The sequence below is a fragment of the Thalassophryne amazonica genome, chromosome 4 (assembly GCF_902500255.1).
Source record: "Thalassophryne amazonica chromosome 4, fThaAma1.1, whole genome shotgun sequence".
In the NCBI taxonomy this organism is placed as follows: domain Eukaryota; kingdom Metazoa; phylum Chordata; class Actinopteri; order Batrachoidiformes; family Batrachoididae; genus Thalassophryne; species Thalassophryne amazonica.
The window spans coordinates 13,933,791-13,953,890 of NC_047106.1; the positions used below are offsets into that span (position 1 = coordinate 13,933,791).

The window sequence follows — 20,100 nt, forward strand, 5'->3', positions numbered from 1 at the left end:
TTCATGTATCCATCCCATTATGTGTCTAAAGAAAACTGGCTGGCTGTAAAAGTGACTTAGATTTTATTATTATTATTATTATTATTATTATTAAATACTGTATTCTGATTATACATGATTCATTCATTTACATTAATTTTTTAGTATTTTTACAGTTCTGTACTTAAAAATTTGGGATGCCAAAAATTCTCACCAGAACTGTAGCCAATATTTTCACCAAATCCATTGCTTCTTTGTCTCTTTCTTGCCTGCTGGGTCCGAGTGCCGAGGGTCTCGGTCTCTCTCTCTCTCTCTCTCTCTCTCTCTCTCTCCTCTCTCTCTCTCTCTCTCTCTCTCTCCTCTCTCTCTCTCTCTCTCTCTCTCTCTCTCTCGCTTTCTCTTCTCGTTTGACTTTCTTCACTTAATTTTTTTATTTCATTCTTTCTTTTTCCCTTTCCCTTTGCTTTTTCTTTTTGTTTTTTCTTTCCTTCGTGTTTTAGTTTCTTTATTTTGTTCCTGCTTTCTTTTTCCTTTCCCTTTGCTCATTTCCTTCCTTTTGTTTTTTCCATCTTTTTCCTTCCTTCTCTACTGTCTTTCCTTTGTCCTTTCATTTTTCTTTCTTTCTTTCTTTGTCTCCTTCCCTCTTTGCTTTCTTTGCTTCATCTGCGTTTCTTTGCTTTTTTCTTTCTCTTTGCCTTTTCCTTCCTTCTTTACATTATTTACTTATTTATTCCTTCCCTTCTTTTGTTCTGCTACCTTTTTTGTTCTTTCATTCTTTTATTCTTTTTTCTTTCTTTCCTTCTTTTTTCCTTTATTATTTTTCTGTTCTTTCTCTCCTCCTCTCTTGTACTTTTTACTACATAGCGTTTATTCCTTCCTTTCTCTTTGCTTCTTTCCTTCCTTCTTTACTTTCTTTCTTCCCCTTTTTCTTTTTCCTTCCTTCTGTTTTCCTTCCTTCTTTCATTATTTCTTTCTTTTCTTACTTTCCATTTCCTTCACTTTCTTTCTCTTTTATTTCTATCTTTTCTTACCTTCATTCTTTACTTCCTTTCTTTCGTTATTGCTTTACTTTCATTCCTTCTTTCTTTTCTATCTTTTTTCATCCAGAAATCATCTTGTTGAAAACGATAAACGTGCACGTGTTCCATCACATTACGATAAACCCACCTGGGCGTATCGGTGAATGCATCGCTCTGTCTTTGAGAAAAGGAAGAATGGTGACACTTTAAGTATTAATGCACAACAATGTCCACTCTTCCTGTCTCCTCCTTTAGGGGGCCTCTAGGTGCGTCTAGTGATCCTGCCGGGTCTGAGAGTTTACCAGCACTGCTACACCACTGCATTAGTAAAGCCAAAGGAGCAGCTGCCAACAACAATAACAACAAAGCTTCCAGAAGGAGAACAGGTCAGTTAGAGGATCAGAGCAACCAAAACCACCCACTGCCGGAAAGTATGTTAGCGACGTAGAGAGAGTAGAGCTCACATGGCTGCTGTCACTTATTGCTGTTTTTAGGATTCCTTTCAAAACTGGCAATGTCGCAGTTTTTCAGGCTTGGGGTTTATATACGAGGTCTGTTAGAAAAGTATCCGACCTTTTTATTTTTTTCAAAAACCATATGGATTTGAATCACATGTGATTGCATCAGCCAAGCTTGAACCTTCGTGCGCATGTGTGAGTTTTTTCACGCCTGTCGGATGCGTCATTTGCCTGTGAGCAGGCTTTGTGTGAGCACTGGTCCACCCCTCTCGTCGGATTTTTATTGCGAATAAATGTCTGAATGATTTGGAGCTTTGCTGCATCAATTTTTTCCAGAAACTGTGAGAGACCTCCAGGTGGACACCATTCGGAAAATTCAGATGGCTTTCAGGGACGATTTTATGGGGATTATACAGATTAAGGAGTGATCCAGCCAGTTTAAACACAGCCCACAGCTGCTGAGAGCGCGCCGCGCTCCGAGCGCCGATTGACAGGCTCAAACCCCGCTGAAACAACCAGATCATTTCCAACGTGAAGGCTTTGTTGATCCGGGACGTCGTCTGACTTCCACAAAAATGGCAGGAGATGTGGACATCAGTACTTTTTCGGCACATTCCACTGTTACAGGAGTTTTTTTCATGGAAAGAAAAGTGGACGGATGCGCCACGGAGCCGCTCATGGCGCGGCACAAAACCACCTCCGTGTTGGTCTCAAAGGACGGCTTTCAGATGGCTTTCAGACGGCTGTCGGTGGGTTTTCAGTCGTGTAACTAACCGAGAAATTGTGGATGAGCCTGGACATGCCAGAACATGTCCTGTGAGGCTTCATCACGGTGTTGCTTTGCGCCATGCGGCTCCACCGCGACGCGCGGAATTCCTCTGCACGTCTGTCTCAATGTGCCGAAAAAGTGCAGATGTCCACGTCTTCCGCAATTCCTGTGCTAGTCAGAGGACATCCCGGATAAAACACAGCGTCCAGTTTGGAAATTAACGGCACATTCCACTGTTACAGGAGTTTTTGTCATGGAAAGAGGAGCGGAGGAATTCCGCGCGTCGGGACGGAGCCGCATGGCGCAAAGCAACACCGTGATGAAGCCTCACAGGACATGTTCTGGCATGTTTCCTGTGAACACCTAGTGACTCTCACACCTCCATTTCATCCCTGTCTTATTTAAGTTTAATGACAGTTTGTTTCGGTCAAACCATATTTTCAGTTTGTTAATTTCTTCAGTGATTTCCTCCAGAACTATCTGCCAAACTAGAAAACTGCTGCATCCTAGTAAGAGCAGAATACTACTGGAATGAATCTGAATAAGGAAACTTGTTTTTTTTTTCTCACCTAAATGGATGCTGCACTCAATCCAGTTTATCGTCTGGAATAGTCCCAGATTGCATTTCAGAGCTTCTAGAATTGAAACATTTTCGTCTGGGTGGTGTTGGGGGATAATTTTGGGTTTCAGCTTTTTTGTTTTTCACCACTTTCATCCCTGAATATGTCAATCGTGAGTCACTATTGTGCGGATTAAAGTTACTAACTGGGACTTCTGTCGTTGCGAGAAAGAAACGAGAATCGTCCTCCGTTCTGTTCACACAGCTCCAAACACTGCGCGGCTCTCTGCCGAGTCAAATTAGAACAATAGAGTCCAGTCGGAATTAATAACTTCAAAGCGAAACACAATTTTGTTTATTTTTATTTATGTCCAGAGATCAAGGATACAGTGACTAATTTCATATTTATTTACTTTAAGACTCAAGGAAATACATAGAAAACCTGTAAAGCCTACTTTTAGTACAAAATTCACGAGGTATCAATAAGGTAATCGATAAGGAATCTGATCGATAAACAGAATCGATAAATGGCATCGATATCGATAAAATCAATACCCATCCCTATATATATATATATATATATATATATATATATATATATATATATATAATCCACCAGGTGGAGATATTGCTCCATTTCAAGAACCTTCACACATGACAATGGCAACCTGTTGCTTATAGTAGTAGATATACTACTATAAGATGGGCAACGCGGTGGATTAGTGGTTAGCACTGTTGCCTCACAGCAAGAAGGTCATGGGATCGATTCCCACCTATGGACTTTCTGTGTGGAGTTTGTATGTTCTCCCTGTGTTTGCTCTGGTTTCCTCCCACATTTAAAGACATGCAGGTTAGGTGAATTGGAAATTTTAGAATTGTCCATGTCTCCCTTGCAAAAGAGGTCTCGATCTCAATGGGACTAACCCGGTTAAATAAAAGTTAAATTATAAATATATACAGTATATATGTATGTGTGTGTGTGTGTGTGTGTGTGTATTACTAAAATGCTCAAATGAAATGAAAGTGTATCGAATGTCCGCATCCTGTCTTATATCCGGTCCTTAATTACTCTGTGCTGCTTGTAGGTGTGTCTCCCTCTCAGACCCAGCAGCAATCTCAGACACCCCGAGAGGGAGAGGATCTCCACAGAAAGAGGAAGAAGCAAAACAAGAAGAACCCTTATCTGTACTTGACCTCTTTCCTGCGTGGCAGGCGGTCCAAGGAGGACCAGACAGGCATTCTGACCAGTGCGGACTCTGAGGTCCCAAACTATGGGACTCTATGCTGACCCCTCTGCCCGCCGCTATCACTGACAAGCCAAGCCATTGGACTCGACGAAACTGACCCCTGAAGCCCACCGCGCCCGCCCCTCTGAGCTAATACATTTGTTATAATCTCTCCAGCTCATCAGTGTGTGGGAGGGAAGAACTTCAAACTGAATTTCCAGCGTTGGAAATCTTATTTGAAGATAAGAACAGCAACTTTTCCGAATCGCCGCCTCAGCTCATCTCTGAGGAATTTCACTTGAAAATATATAATGTATATAAATGGTAAAACAAGGGAATTAAGTTTCCTGATACAGTAATAAAAAAGTGTTGGTTGCGTATGTCACAACACGGTAATGTTTTCACTCACTGGTCGTTGAGGGATCCATATTTTCACTCATGCAGTGGACTGTTAATCTAATCCCGGTGCGTCCTTGGACCAGGACAGGACTCGACTTTTCCTACAACACAAATAGTGTCAGTATTTAACACAGGGTTCTTACCACTGAGTATACCTCAAAGTAAACGCAGAGTTGCTGTAATTCTTGTGGTATACTGTACGTACTTGACCTTTTTAACTTATAGAACGTGGATAAAAAGGTTTATATCTGAACACACTCACTGAAACGGATGATACGACCGAACTTGAGTGCTTACGTGGAAACCTTTTATTGACAGCTGGCATTACGTCTTTATTTTGATTTGCTGTCCAATTGCCAACCATTAGAAAAGTGTCTTAATTTTCATGCTCAGCAGCTCAGTGAGTTTTGCACCGGTCATTGTAGCGCTGCATCCGGACTCCTGAGAACGATCAAAATGATTTGGGACTTAGACACTGAACAGGTTTTGGACTGGTAGGAACAGGGTGATGAATTGTGAGATGTACTGTACTTTGTATTTTCATTCTTAAGGAATCATTTGTAAAATGTGGCACATCTCTAGGTGCCTTTTTTTTTTTTTTTTTTTTTTTTGCCTTTTTCGCTCTTGATTTTCTAAAATAAGAGTCAACTGCCTTTTCCTTTGCCTTCTCATATTTGTGTCGTGGGGAAGTGAGACACTCCGGTGTAATGTGTGTGTTTTTACTTTTACTGCCAAGGACACACAAGACAAAAATGCGATAACAAATGCATTTTTTTATTTATTTATTTTTTTGTATATATATTTTAAATGGTACTTGCTTCAGTTGTGTTGATTCAAGTCACATGACAGAACCGTGGTACCATGAAAATAATCACTGCTGTGATATGGGGACTTAAATAGGAAGGCAAACAAACCAATATTTAACAGGGCTTTCATTAGAGTGCATACCTCCGCCAAGGCCCACACTAAAAAAAAAAAAAAAAACAACAAAAAAAACCCCAAAACATAATTGATTTGCTTCAGTTGGTAGCACTCCAATGAATGAAGTTCATCCAAATTAATAGACTGGCGCAAATATTCCTTATGTTAATTTGAATCAACTTAATTCACTGGAGTCCATTTCAAGCATTTAATTATGTTGGCCCAACAATTCTCTCAATTTTATTTATTTATTTATTTTAACTCCGAAACACCCTGTCTGACAAACATTAAAAAAAAAAAAATTTGACACCCCCCCTTCTTTATCCTTTTGCTTTCTTTGTCTTGGGAGACAGAATCTATTCAGGTTTTGTGAAAAACAAATAAGACATTTTGGAGGTGGGGGGTCATAATACACCATATTTTGCAATTTAAAAAACATTTACTCAACATATTTTCCAATAATATTAGACACCTTATTTTGAAAAAAATTTTTTAAATTTCTTACTCTCGACCAGCTCTAATATTTTCACTTAATACTGTGAACAATTATCATTATTATTATTTCTAGCTCCTCTCCTTTGTATAAATCCACCTCACACTATCACACATATTTATTTACATAACACCATTTCATGAAGTTGAACAAAATATATAAAATATAAAATATATGTTTTGGAATTTCCTGAATTTTTATCCAAGTCAACATTAAAATATAATGTTACTATTCCAAACAAGATTCTTACCGCCCCAACAAAAAAAATTATGGACGTTTTAAAGTGGTTATTTAGTTAAAAGTTTTACTCAAAAAATATAATAGGATTTCTTCTTTCTTCCTTCTTTTTTCTTGGCTCACCATTTTTTTTTAAGTTTGAATAAAAATCAGATTCTCCTTAAATTTTTTTCAATTATTAGTTACATCTTTGTTCCTTACCCGTTTTTGTTAGATTTCCTCCAAAATGTAATTGTTCCTATTCTGGTTTTGTGAAAATCCATGCATTAGCTGTTGAATAATTTTAAATACCTGTCAGACGTGGGTAAGGAGAATCTCTGGAGGGACACTCATTCGAGTGTATCCCTCCATCATGTTTTGTGTAAAACCATCCAAACATAACTTCCTTGGCAGAGGTAAAAGACAAGTACTAACTCTGCGACGTTTTTCATGCAGCAAGAAAGTGATTTCCTGTTCCTCTGTAATTTATGATCACAGATCTTTTGACCGGGTAGAATGCTGTTAACTTTAAGCAATTCCAACAAGGGCCACCCTGAGTGTTTATTCTTCAACTACTGTATATTACTTGATAGTTACTTCTCTGTATGTTAATTTGTGACACTAACCGATAATGAATGTATGTTTTGCTGTACAGGAAATGAATGTGCCGATGTCGCAGTACATTGAATGATGCATTACACTGTTTAAAGTGCGGCTGTGGTCAGAAAGATGAGCAGCCGGCAGCTTAAGTCCAAATTGTTTGACTTCTCGGTGTTGTTCCTCTACGGAATGTGTCACCAGTGGGTCCACACATCTTTTTTATTCCAACGGCTACAAATACACTACATCATTCTTGCAGATTTTTTATTATTATTATTACTGATGGTAGTTCAATCATTCAAAGACATATCAACAAGATTTCAGTCTACCTAAAAAGCAAACACATAAATCACCGCATTGTCCGCTTACCCTAAAATTTCAAACTCCAGTGAGAAAGTGACAATTGCCTGAAATTGAGTTGCTTGAAATGGATGCGCTCATTCTATTTAAAGAATTGGTTTCCTGTAAGATATTAGGGTGAAAAAAAATCTATATTTGTTATGTACTGTACATGCTGTGTATTGTATTTGTAAAGATAAACCGTGTTTTACACAAAGACGTTCTTGTGAAAAGACGAGAGGGTTCCACGGAAAAATTAGATTCTATATAAAAGTATTTGCTTACAGTACGTACGGCTTTAAGTGGATAATGTTTTTAAAACATTTTAAGGTGCCTCATTTGTTATAATTTAGACGTTATTTTACCTGAGAAGAAGGGAAAAAACCCCCGTAATGTTAGTACCGTACGATGTATTACTACAATAGCCTGCTGGCTGCACAAGTTGAGTAGTATTTTCTCTGATGTATAGTATGTGAATGCCCATTTGGAAAGCTTTAGAAGCAGAGTGTGTTGCCCTCTAATATTGCTGAAACAAATACTAATACTGTATTTTGCCCGTTCATGAGCACACGTGTTGATTCACTCCAGATCTCTTGCCTTCAGGTGTCCAAAGCAAATAATCTGAAGGAAACATTTTTCTATGACATGCTGTAGTCATGTACAGTACGTGCTGTGGAGGAAACTGTGTTTACATAAGTTTGATAAAAGTGTTTTAGGGCCTAGTTGCTTTGAACATTACGACATGGTGCTATGTTTAACTTTGTGGTGCTGTAGAATAGAGGTCTAGAAATTTTCCTTTTTTCACGAGCAACTTTTCAGCCCATTGTGTTTTGGAAAACATAACTATCTCCGGTGGACGCTGGGTCCTTATCATAACAGTATCATGGTGTGACGACAGTGGTAGAAAATACAGAAAATGGAATTTTCTGTAGTAGAGAATTTTCCAGTAGTAGAGACTTGTGATACTACATTCAGATGAACTGGAGATGACCTGTTTCTATAACCTGTTTTGAATGTCTGTTTGTGCTTCCAAGGTACCCTCTCTATATTTGTGACGATAACCAGAATATTTACCCAACATAAAGGACAAGCGTAACTGTCACAACCAGTAATCTGATTAAGAGTAGTACTAGAACACGTGATTGGACATTGGGTAGAGTCCTGCATGGGCCTAGTTTTTCAAACCTGTGGCTGACCCACAAAGATCAATACCACATTCAAGCCATTACACATAATTCTCTTTGGATCAATTCCTGACCTGACTTACTCAGTTGGTAGAGCAGGTGTCCAGTAACCACAGATTGGCAGGATGGGCCTCTCTTCTGAGTCTTCCTGAAAAAGATTGAATCCTCGCTCAACCTTAGGGCGCATCAAATCGTGACAGCCTGCTGCATTCACCACCTTTTCCAATTGGCAACCACCCATAGATACAGCTGGTCCATCACCCCCTCATCTGTCTTCTGCGGCCAGCTGATGTGGGGATCCCTGTGGCCTTGTCCACTTACTGGGGGCCTCCTGCATCCTGGATCATGCTCAGGGAAAACCGCCACATGGCCACAGTGTCATAGCTGATGTTCCATCACAGTACAAGTACTTCACCTCTTCTAGATCTCTCAAAGTAATCCCTCAAATTGACACAGAGCCATGCCAAAGGTACCCAAGGTTTGTCAGGTGTGATCCTGGTACCAAAGACATCTAGTCATCACCTTAGGTCACTGGTGATCATCTAGGTCTCACAATCATACACCTACACCTTGTTACCACAGACCTCTGAGTGTGTATCCTTGACAACAGTTTTCCCATTCATTTCTATGGAAGCCTTGATGATGTGTGATGTATGTGCAAAGTGCCTCCTTTCTTTTTTTTCTGTCCACAATTTGTCTCAAGCACATTGGGAAAAAAAAAAAAAACTTTTGCAGTGAACAGCTGTTTTTACTAGTTTGGGAAGTCCTGCAACTTATATTATGGACAAAACATGCATTATCTTATATTTTTAAAATAATCATGCGTAATACTATTTACAGATAGCAAAATTATCATTCCCCTGTATGAAATGTAACATTTTCTTTAAAATCCTCCCAATTGCTTTTTTAACAGAGCAAGACATTTTCAACACAATGTTTTTAAACATCCTAGTTTTTGTTTGGATGCTCACATTATTTTACTTTGCATACAGAAACAAAAGTATTTCACAAAAACTACCAGGGTCAAAATTATTAGCCCCCTTAAGAACAGATCTTTAAGTTGAACCATAGCACAAACCGCTATTGTGCAAGGATGTGCTTTATAACATATAAACAACTTAAATATCACAGAGGTTCAATGGGAAGACCATTGCAGGTCACAGCAAACTCATTTGTGCCTAAACTAAATTCATTCATGGGTCAAGATTCAAAATGGCGGTCAAAATAGCTGCCAATCGAGCCTTATCATTAAAATACATAGGAAGTTTTTTATCTGTTGTTTAAAGGTGTTTTAGTGGGGAAAAAACCCTATTTTGGTGGCCATCCTGGACAACTGGCTTGAGGCCAGTTTTTATTTTTGGGAACATCCTGATTGTGTTTTGGGGTCATCTAAGGAACCTAAAAAAGTTGGTTTGGTTTAGTCCTGCGGGTGGGGTGCAAAGGCAGTGGTCATAGCTCCCCTAGAATGTCTTTGTGTTGAACAGTAGAGGGCGTGTCATGTGTATTACAGACATTGGACAACTGGTACAAGATGGGAGCCACCTGGATAGTAAAGACATTTGTCCTGCAAAAAGATCACAGAGTAGCTCTCCATGTAACAGACTTCATGAGCTCTTCCCAGACATCTCTTGACAACAGCGGCCCAGCTTCCAGAGAAATGAGTGTGGAAAAACTAGAGGACGATGTAGAATTCCTCACCCAAACTCATTTATTCCCCATTTTTACCCCTTTTGTGACCCAACATCTTAACACGAGACCAATATATGTCCAGAATTAAATAAACGCAGGCGCTTGACATCCCGTTTTATAATGCCTTTGTTTGAACTGTGAAAATGGACCATCAAAATGGCCCAAACCAGCGTATCCTCTTTAAGGGACTAATAAAGTATTCTGATTCTGATTCTATCCAGGTCCAGGTCGCATTTCCTGGATAATGGCGATTCTCTAATCCACAAATTCTTGCATCTCAGTTTTTGCACACATGTAATGCTGACTTTTGCAGGCTACCATCAGTAGCCAATGTAGGACTCTACCGCAAGACCACGTTTTGTTTACATTTTGTTTAGTTTTGTTTGTTTCTCGACACGATCCTCTTCGTTGGTTAACAGCACTGTTTTTCAAGCACACTACTGCAGGGGCATAATGTCATCGCACCACACTTGACCGTAGAATTCCTACTTGTACTGTACAGTATAACCACGACTACCCATCAGACCACATTTGTATCGAAAGCCAATTCTCCTGGGAAAGGTTTTGGTAAACATACACCGTCTCCGTGGGTTTTACGAATGGACGTTGTCTTCCGGGCTCTTTCGCATATTCAACGGAAACATGTACAGCGTTTAATGAAGAGGGCTGCTTTGGACGTACTGTTAGCTCTGTTTCTGTTCAGTTTTTTGCTTACAGCTTTTAGTGCATCACTAGGTGCTGGTAGGATAATAGAACCCATTTGATTTGACTGTATTAATCTTGCATGTAGAGACGATACAAAACGCCTATTTAGCAATCATTCATGGACATCCGAGCTGGTTGTTATTGGACGGAAAATAGAATATGTAGTATTTTCTATATATTGTTTCTTTTTATGCGTACCAGCACTGAGAAGCTAGAATGTATTATTATTATTATTATAATTAATTATTATTAGCACTACATCGTTGACTGTTTTAGCGCATATTCAAGCAAACCAAGTATTGGTTAAAGGAAGAAAATTGACATTTCACTTCATTTTTCACCTGCTGAACTCTGTGCTGTACATCACGTGTTTACATTGTCCCTTCTGTTTTATGTGCATAATGTTTTCATATGGTTCATTTGACATGTTCAACAATGTCTCTGTAAATATTTCCAAGCAAAACCGAAGTTTGTTTTTTACTCTCATTTGTTTATAATAACCTGTTTTGTTTTGTTTTTTTGTTTGTTTGTTTTTTGTCTGTTTTGTCATGAGATCAAGTTTTATGCTTCACTTAACTTTTTGTGAGCGATTAACTCATACTGTATGGTGCTGTACCAAAGCCTTATGTATAATATTTGGATTACTTTTTTTATTATTATTGTTTTCCACTGCTGTCCAGTGAATTCCGTCGCGTCTTACTCACTCTTCATGTTCAACTGCCATAGAAGTCATTTGTTTTGACTAAACGGTTAGCGACGAGCCTGCACAGTTAACGTCCGCCATCACAAAGCCTTTTGGGAAATGCAGGGGTTCACTTCTGGTGGCTCAAACGTGACCTAGACCTGAGCCTAGCATGTGATCTAGGCTCTAGCTATGGCATGTCTGTGAGAATATGAAAGCAGTGTTGTCTCCATGTCACCACATTTTAAATGCTTATGGTCCCATACTAAATTTTCCTCTCAAATTTTTGTATTTTGATATAATAAAAAAGTCAAAAGAGGTTCGGGTTTCATGTGGTTTCTCTTTATTTGACTAACAGGTGTAGAGAGCAGGAAGAGGGAACTGGGAATGTCCCTGTTTGTCTGCCTTTGTGTGACAACTCACACAGCACAAAAGAAAAATGGTTTTACACAACGTAGGGTGTTGGTGAGACTCAGTCATAAGCATCCTGCTCAGTATCTGGATTTAATGTAGTTTTAAACTGAATTGTTATTTAGCACCCGATTCCAGTTTCATTACTGTATGTTTTTGAAAGCATTTCATAAAAGGTTAAAAGTGAATTTTGGGATTTATTTATTTTTAATCTGGACTGCAAAAATGCAAAATCTATCAACTATATATTTATCTAATTTCTGCTCAAAATATCTAATCTATGCTGTGAATAAGACACAAGCACTAAATGACAGGTGTTAAAAACGGCATACCCTGCACACTACACACAGATATAAATTCATATATAAATACTTAATGACAGCAATACATGCAGTGAGCTTTGAGGCAACACAGTTGAGTAAAGCATTTTTAACTACACAGTATATGAGTTCATATTATGAAGTCTTTGTGACTTAAGGCAGCATCCGTTTGCTAATATTTAACACCAGATTGTGTACATTTTTGGTGGAAAAAAAAACATGCTCAATTGAGGACTGAAAACGTAATCTGTGGTAACAGAAGAGTTGTAGAACATCGTGAGCAGCTAGAAAAGTTTTCAACATTTAAAAAAAAAATGACATCCTGACACATTAGGCTCCACAAAACATGAATATGCTGCCGTTTCTTTCATTTTACAGGTAGCTTTTTTGGTTTTGGGTTTTTTTCTGTTAATGCATCTTGAAATAAATAATTTCTGCTTGATTGTGGACTTGGCTGCTCAGTTATTTTGGTGCAAGTCTACAATTAAAGCCTGAAATTTAAATGGAATGCAGTTTGTCTGTTTTGGAGCGAAGGGTGAGTAATTGTAGTGTATAGCACCTTGTGTCAGCGCTGGCTGTTTTAAGGTGCTTTATAAATAAAGTTGGTGTCGTATTCCATTTATAGGGGCGGCACGTGATTGAGCACAGTGGTGTGCAGTGGTTCTACATGGGAGAGTGAGGAGAGATTAGCACAGCTTCATTAAATGAACCGTGGCTCTATGAGGCACACAGGGGGTCTGTCAGGTGTACAGCTGCACTCATCGCTCTGGTAAAAGCATAGATATTATAGATGTGTCTGGTATCTATGTGTAAAAGTAGATGACAGAGCACAAGCCTGATTCTCTGCAACATAAATTCAATAAAAACTATTTGTCATGCTCTTTAAACCCAGACAGTTTGGGATGTTAACATTTTAGTCTTGTGGAAAAGTGCAGTAATAACGGCTGTGGAGGATAATACATTGGCTATATAACGTATTTATGTGCATACCCACAAGCACTTGTGTAATGGGCTGTGCCTATATTAGGATGTAGTCAGCATTAACTGGCAATCATCAGTACAGTATTTAGTATGAAACACACATTTTGACTGCTATTGTAATAAATCAGGCCCAATTTCCCTGCTTTTGGAATCTGGATACAAATTGGGGCCAAAAATCTATACTGGGACACCGGCTTTAATCATGACGTCACTTATACCAATCAAACAAATTTTTGTTTTTTAAATCAGTCAATATGAGCTTTTGATTAAATCTCAAGCTACGCTGGTCATGAGGATCTTGTCATAAATGTTTTTTTGGGGGGGGGGGACCTTTGTTCAATCTATTCCAACAGTTAATCATCTGGAGATGCAAACCCAAGAGTTAGAAACCTGGACCCAAAAAGGCTGGACACAACTGTGAGACTCACCATGCTTAGAGTGTAAAAATGTTTACTGAAAAGCTGGGCAAAGGTCAGTACACAGGTAGGCAAGCCAGAATCAGCAACGGTATCCAAATCATGAGACGAAGGCAAGGTCAAAAAACAGACAAAAGGTTCAGTACACAGCAAGGCAAAAACAAGATCAAGAACTATGAGAAAGGCTGGAACAATGACAAAAGGAACTGGCAAAGATATGGGGGAAAACAGATGTGATTACAGCCAATGAGACATAGGTGTGGGGGAACAACCAAGGAGAGGGCATGGCCAACAAAAGGGACAAGACCATAGACATTATATAGGTAGACTCCTCATAACTTGCTGCAACGTAATCAAGCGTTGCTGCCATATTGGATGGGTCTCTTCACAATAGACTCGCACCAGAGTCAATGAAGAGTGAGCAAATTTGTTGGTATTTTGCGCTGCTTAAGGTTGCAATAACCAGCGCAGTGTAGAAACCAGATCACATGGAATTACCTTTCACAAATATGACTGAACAATAATTTTGGTTATTTTACTATTTGTAATATTATATCATGGTAACAAATGGTACTTACGGGTAGCGTTCTTACAGCAGGAACTGGTACTCTCTCATTAGCTGTGTTTCCATCCAACTAGTATTGCAACTCATAAGCAAATTTTCATTAATGTGGCAAAAGGAAGAGTGCATTTGTGCACATTTCCATCCACTTATGTGCTTTTGTTTCACAATTCCCAATTTGGAATTGAGAACCATCATTTGTGGTGTCTGTATTTGACAAAGTGAGGCTGCACCACATCACAAAATTAATTGCACTGGAGTTACAGTGTGCCAGCACACGCAAGAAGCTGTGCAACACAGTTCTTTTTCAGGCGTTTTAACTCTCCAGCCCCAGTTGCAAAACTAACAAGGTAGTTTAAGACCCTGAAATTACCTGGAACTTTCTTTTCCTGGCCTTGAAAAAAAAGTTAAAGTTGCTCCAATTTTGGTAAAAGAAAAAAATGATGCAAATTATTAGTTGAGTTAACAGGGTTTTAGTTAAAATAGTTTGGACCATGTATCATGCTTAGATATCATGTTACGGGGTATCATATGTCACATGTCATAGAATCCAATGGATGTTGACCTTGGTTGACCTTTACTTTGGAGACCAAACATTCAACACAATCAAAACTATTCCATTAATCCTATTAGCTCAACCAATAATTTGCATTACTTTTTACCAAAATTGGACAACTTGACCCCTGTACAAACTGAAACTGACCATTGTCACCATTTTTGCTGTTTTTACCCCTTTAACTCCTGATCATTCAGTCATAGATATTCCAAACTATACCTTTTTTGAATCTTTACAATCAGACAAATAATGTGGTGTAGTTTTCAAAATGATTTCAGCATTTTTAATTTTGACCTCTGTGTAATTCTTCAGTTGACCCTGACCTGGCCACAATTTCAATTTCAATTTATTTTCATTTATATAGTGCCAAATCAATCAATCAATCAATCAATCAATTTTTTTTATATAGCGCCAAATCACAACAAACAGTTGCCCCAAGGCGCTTTATATTGTAAGGCAAGGCCATACAATAATTATGTAAAACCCCAACGGTCAAAACGACCCCCTGTGAGCAAGCACTTGGCTACAGTGGGAAGGAAAAACTCCCTTTTAACAGGAAGAAACCTCCAGCAGAACCAGGCTCAGGGAGGGGCAGTCTTCTGCTGGGACTGGTTGGGGCTGAGGGAGAGAACCAGGAAAAAGACATGCTGTGGAGGGGAGCAGAGATCGATCACTAATGATTAAATGCAGAGTGGTGCATACAGAGCAAAAAGAGAAAGAAACAGTGCATCATGGGAACCCCCCAGCAGTCTACGTCTATAGCAGCATAACTAAGGGATGGTTCAGGGTCACCTGATCCAGCCCTAACTATAAGCTTTAGCAAAAAGGAAAGTTTTAAGCCTAATCTTAAAAGTAGAGAGGGTGTCTGTCTCCCTGATCTGAATTGGGAGCTGGTTCCACAGGAGAGGAGCCTGAAAGCTGAAGGCTCTGCCTCCCATTCTACTCTTACAAACCCTAGGAACTACAAGTAAGCCTGCAGTCTGAGAGCGAAGCGCTCTATTGGGGTGATATGGTACTACGAGGTCCCTAAGATAAGATGGGACTTGATTATTCAAAACCTTATAAGTAAGAAGAAGAATTTTAAATTCTATTCTAGAATTAACAGGAAGCCAATGAAGAGAGGCCAATATAGGTGAGATATGCTCTCTCCTTCTAGTCCCCGTCAGTACTCTAGCTGCAGCATTTTGAATTAACTGAAGGCTTTTTAGGGAACTTTTAGGACAACCTGATAATAATGAATTACAATAGTCCAGCCTAGAGGAAATAAATGCATGAATTAGTTTTTCAGCATCACTCTGAGACAAGACCTTTCTGATTTTAGAGATATTGCGTAAATGCAAAAAAGCAGTCCTACATATTTGTTTAATATGCGCTTTGAATGACATATCCTGATCAAAAATGACTCCAAGATTTCTCACAGTATTACTAGAGGTCAGGGTAATGCCATCCAGAGTAAGGATCTGGTTAGACACCATGTTTCTAAGATTTGTGGGGCCAAGTACAATAACTTCAGTTTTATCTGAGTTTAAAAGCAGGAAATTAGAGGTCATCCATGTCTTTATGTCTGTAAGACAATCCTGCAGTTTAGCTAATTGGTGTGTGTCCTCTGGCTTCATGGATAGATAAAGCTGGGTATCATCTGCGTAACAATGAAAATTTAAGCAATACCGTCTAATAATACTGCCTAAGGGAAGCATATATAAAGTGAATAAAATTGGTCCTAGCACAGAACCTTGTGGAACTCCATAATTAACTTTAGTCTGTGAAGAAGATTCCCCATTTACATGAACAAATTGTAATCTATTAGACAAATATGATTCAAACCACCGCAGCGCAGTGCCTTTAATACCTATGGCATGCTCTAATCTCTGTAATAAAATTTTATGGTCAACAGTATCAAAAGCAGCACTGAGGTCTAACAGAACAAGCACAGAGATGAGTCCACTGTCCAAGGCCATAAGAAGATCATTTGTAACCTTCACTAATGCTGTTTCTGTACTATGATGAATTCTAAAACCTGACTGAAACTCTTCAAATAGACCATTCCTCTGCAGATGATCAGTTAGCTGTTTTACAACTACCCTTTCAAGAATTTTTGAGAGAAAAGGAAGGTTGGAGATTGGCCTATAATTAGCTAAGATAGCTGGGTCAAGTGATGGCTTTTTAAGTAATGGTTTAATTACTGCCACCTTAAAAGCCTGTGGTACATAGCCAACTAACAAAGATAGATTGATCATATTTAAGATCGAAGCATTAAATAATGGTAGGGCTTCCTTGAGCAGCCTGGTAGGAATGGGGTCTAATAAACATGTTGATGGTTTGGATGAAGTAACCAATGAAAATAACTCAGACAGAACAATCGGAGAGAAAGAGTCTAACCAAATACCGGCATCACTGAAAGCAGCCAAAGATAACGATACGTCTTTGGGATGGTTATGAGTAATTTTTTCTCTAATAGTTAAAATTTTGTTAGCAAAGAAAGTCATGAAGTCATTACTAGTTAAAGTTAATGGAATACTCAGCTCAATAGAGCTCTGACTCTTTGTCAGCCTGGCTACAGTGCTGAAAAGAAACCTGGGGTTGTTCTTATTTTCTTCAATTAGTGATGAGTAGAAAGATGTCCTAGCTTTACGGAGGGCTTTTTTATAGAGCAACAGACTCTTTTTCCAGGCTAAGTGAAGATATTCTAAATTAGTGAGACGCCATTTCCTCTCCAACTTACGGGTTATCTGCTTTAAGCTACGAGTTTGTGAGTTATACCACGGAGTCAGACACTTCTGATTTAAAGCTCTCTTTTTCAGAGGAGCTACAGCATCCAAAGTTGTCTTCAATGAGGATGTAAAACTATTGACGAGATACTCTATCTCCCTTACAGAGTTTAGGTAGCTACTCTGCACTGTGTTGTTATATGGCATTAGAGAACATAAAGAAGGAATCATATCCTTAAACCTAGTTACAGCGCTTTCTGAAAGACTTCTAGTGTAATGAAACTTATTCCCCACTGCTGGGTAGTCCATCAGAGTAAATGTAAATGTTATTAAGAAATGATCAGACAGAAGGGAGTTTTCAGGGAATACTGTTAAGTCTTCTATTTCCATACCATAAGTCAGAACAAGATCTAAGATATGATTAAAGTGGTGGGTGGACTCATTTACTTTTTGAGCAAAGCCAATAGAGTCTAATAATAGATTAAATGCAGTGTTGAGGCTGTCATTCTCAGCATCTGTGTGGATGTTAAAATCACCCACTATAATTATCTTATCTGAGCTAAGCACTAAGTCAGACAAAAGGTCTGAAAATTCACAGAGAAACTCACAGTAACGACCAGGTGAACGATAGATAATAACAAATAAAACTGGTTTTTGGGACTTCCAATTTGGATGGACAAGACTAAGAGACAAGCTTTCAAATGAATTAAAGCTCTGTCTGGGTTTTTGATTCATTAATAAGCTGGAATGGAAGATTGCTTCTAATCCTCCGCCCCGGCCCGTGCTACGAGCATTCTGACAGTTAGTGTGACTCGGGGGTGTTGACTCATTTAAACTAACATATTCATCCTGCTGTAACCAGGTTTCTGTTAGGCAGAATAAATCAATATGTTGATCAATTATTATATCATTTACCAACAGGGACTTAGAAGAGAGAGACCTAATGTTTAATAGACCACATTTAACTGTTTTAGTCTGTGGTGCAGTTGAAGGTGCTATATTATTTTTTCTTTTTGAATTTTTATGATTAAATAGATTTTTGCTGGTTATTGGTAGTCTGGGAGCAAGCACCGTCTCTACGGGGATGGGGTAATGAGGGGATGGCAGGGGGAGAGAAGCTGCAGAGAGGTGTGTAAGACTACAACTCTGCTTCCTGGTCCCAACCCTGGATAGTCACGGTTTGGAGGATTTAAGAAAATTGGCCAGATTTCTAGAAATGAGAGCTGCTCCATCCAAAGTGGGATGGATGCCGTGAATGCCTTTGAGTGCTGTGAAGCACTCAAAGTGCTTCACAGAGGTAAGGTCTAACCTTACCAACCCCCAAAGCAACAGTGATAAGGAAAAACTCCCTCTGAGGAAGAAACCTCAAGCAGACCAGACTCAAAGGGGTGACCCTCTGCTTGGGCCATGCTACAAAACATAAATTACAGAACAATTCACAGAACAATTCACGGACGAATATACACGAAATGCTATTGGCGCACAGGACATGAGGACCGCCAACACGAATACAACTTCCATCTCTGGATAGAGCTGCACCTTAAACAGAGAGAAAAAACAGAATCAGGCATCAGAAATACAAAAAAATACTGTATAATTTGCCAGCATTAAACACAGGTAGATCATTCCACAGAACAGGGGCACGATATGAGAAAGCTCTGTGACCGACAGACTTCTTATTCACGTTAGGGACACAGAGTAGTCCTGCACCCTGAGAACATAAAGCCCGGGTCGGTATGTAAGGTTTAATTAGGTCAGCTCGGTAGGGAGGTGCCAGTCCATGAATAATTTTATAGGTTAGTAGCAGAACCTTAAAATCTGATCTCACTGGGACAGGAAGCCAGTGAAGGGATGCCAAAATGGGTGTAATGTGGTCGAACTTTCTGCTTCATGTCAAAAGTCTGGCTGCAGCATTTTGAACCAATTGGAGACCCCTAATGCTAAATTGTGGTAAACCAGAAAATAGAACATTGCAGTAGTCCAAACTAGAAGAGATAAATGCATGGATCAGGGTCTCAGCATCAGCCATAGACAGGATGGGACAAATCTTCTCTATATTTCGCAGGTGAAAGAAAGCAGTCCTAGTAATATTTCTAATGTGGAGGCCAAAGGACAACGAAGGATCAAAAATTACCCCAAGGTTCCCCACTTTGTCAGTGTGATGTATGACACATGAGCCGAGGCTGAGCATTAACTGGTCAAATTGATGCCGATGTCTCACTGGACCAAGAACCATCATTTCAGTCTTATCAGAGTTTAAAAGTAGGAAGTTTCTAGACATCCAACTTCTCACTGCTGCAAGGCAATCTTCTAAGGATTTTATGTGAACGAGATTACCAGCAGTTATCGGCATGTATAGCTGAGTATCATCTGCATAGCAGTGAAAGGTAATCCCAAAATGCCGCAATATGTGCCCAAGGGGTGCTATATAAAGGGAGAAAAGCAGGGGGCCTAAGACAGACCCCTGTGGAACCCCAAATTTCATGTCACTAAGGTTTGAGGTAGTGTTACTGTACAAAACACAGTGAGAACGACTGGTCAAGTATGACGTCAGCCATGCAAGGGCACTCCAAGTAATCCCAAAATGATTTTCCAGCCTATCAAGTAGAATATGATGATCCACTGTATCAAATGCAGCACTGAGATCTAACAGCAACAGAACCGTAGTGGTGTCTGAATCCATTGTAAGCAGAAGATCATTCACCACTTTAGTGTGAGGCATCTCTGTGGAATGATATTTTCTAAAATCAGACTGCAGTTGCTCAAAGAGATTATTCTCAGTAAGATAGTCTACGAGCTGCCGTGACACCACTTTTTCCAGAATTTTAGAGAAAAATGATAGATTTGATATCGGCCGATAGTTTGTCAATACACTAGAGTCAAGATTAAGTTTCTTAAGTAATGGTTT

The 20,100-nt window shown here is 39.2% G+C and overlaps 1 protein-coding gene and 1 long non-coding RNA gene across 4 annotated transcripts in view; one reads left to right on the plus strand and one right to left on the minus strand.

Moving 5' to 3' along the window:
- The window catches only part of igsf9ba (immunoglobulin superfamily, member 9Ba), a 189,937-nt gene extending 185,795 nt beyond the window's left edge, over positions 1–4,142 (plus strand). For 2 of the 3 annotated variants that reach the window (XM_034169128.1, XM_034169129.1), the window contains 2 exons: positions 1,254–1,384; positions 3,870–4,142. In XM_034169128.1, the coding sequence (XP_034025019.1) occupies positions 1,254–1,384; positions 3,870–4,072 (334 nt within the window). In that variant the 3' untranslated portion in view covers positions 4,073–4,142. Of the gene's footprint in view, positions 1–1,253; positions 1,385–3,869 lie in introns of those variants that run through there. The other variant, XM_034169130.1, reaches the window with a different exon arrangement.
- Positions 1,354–4,539, minus strand: LOC117509429. Its single transcript, XR_004560403.1, has 3 exons — positions 4,402–4,539; positions 2,988–2,990; positions 1,354–1,366 (listed from the first exon to the last, which is right to left on the minus strand). It is a non-coding gene; the product is annotated as an uncharacterized LOC117509429 (long non-coding RNA).
- Between the last annotated feature and the right edge of the window lie 15,561 nt (positions 4,540–20,100).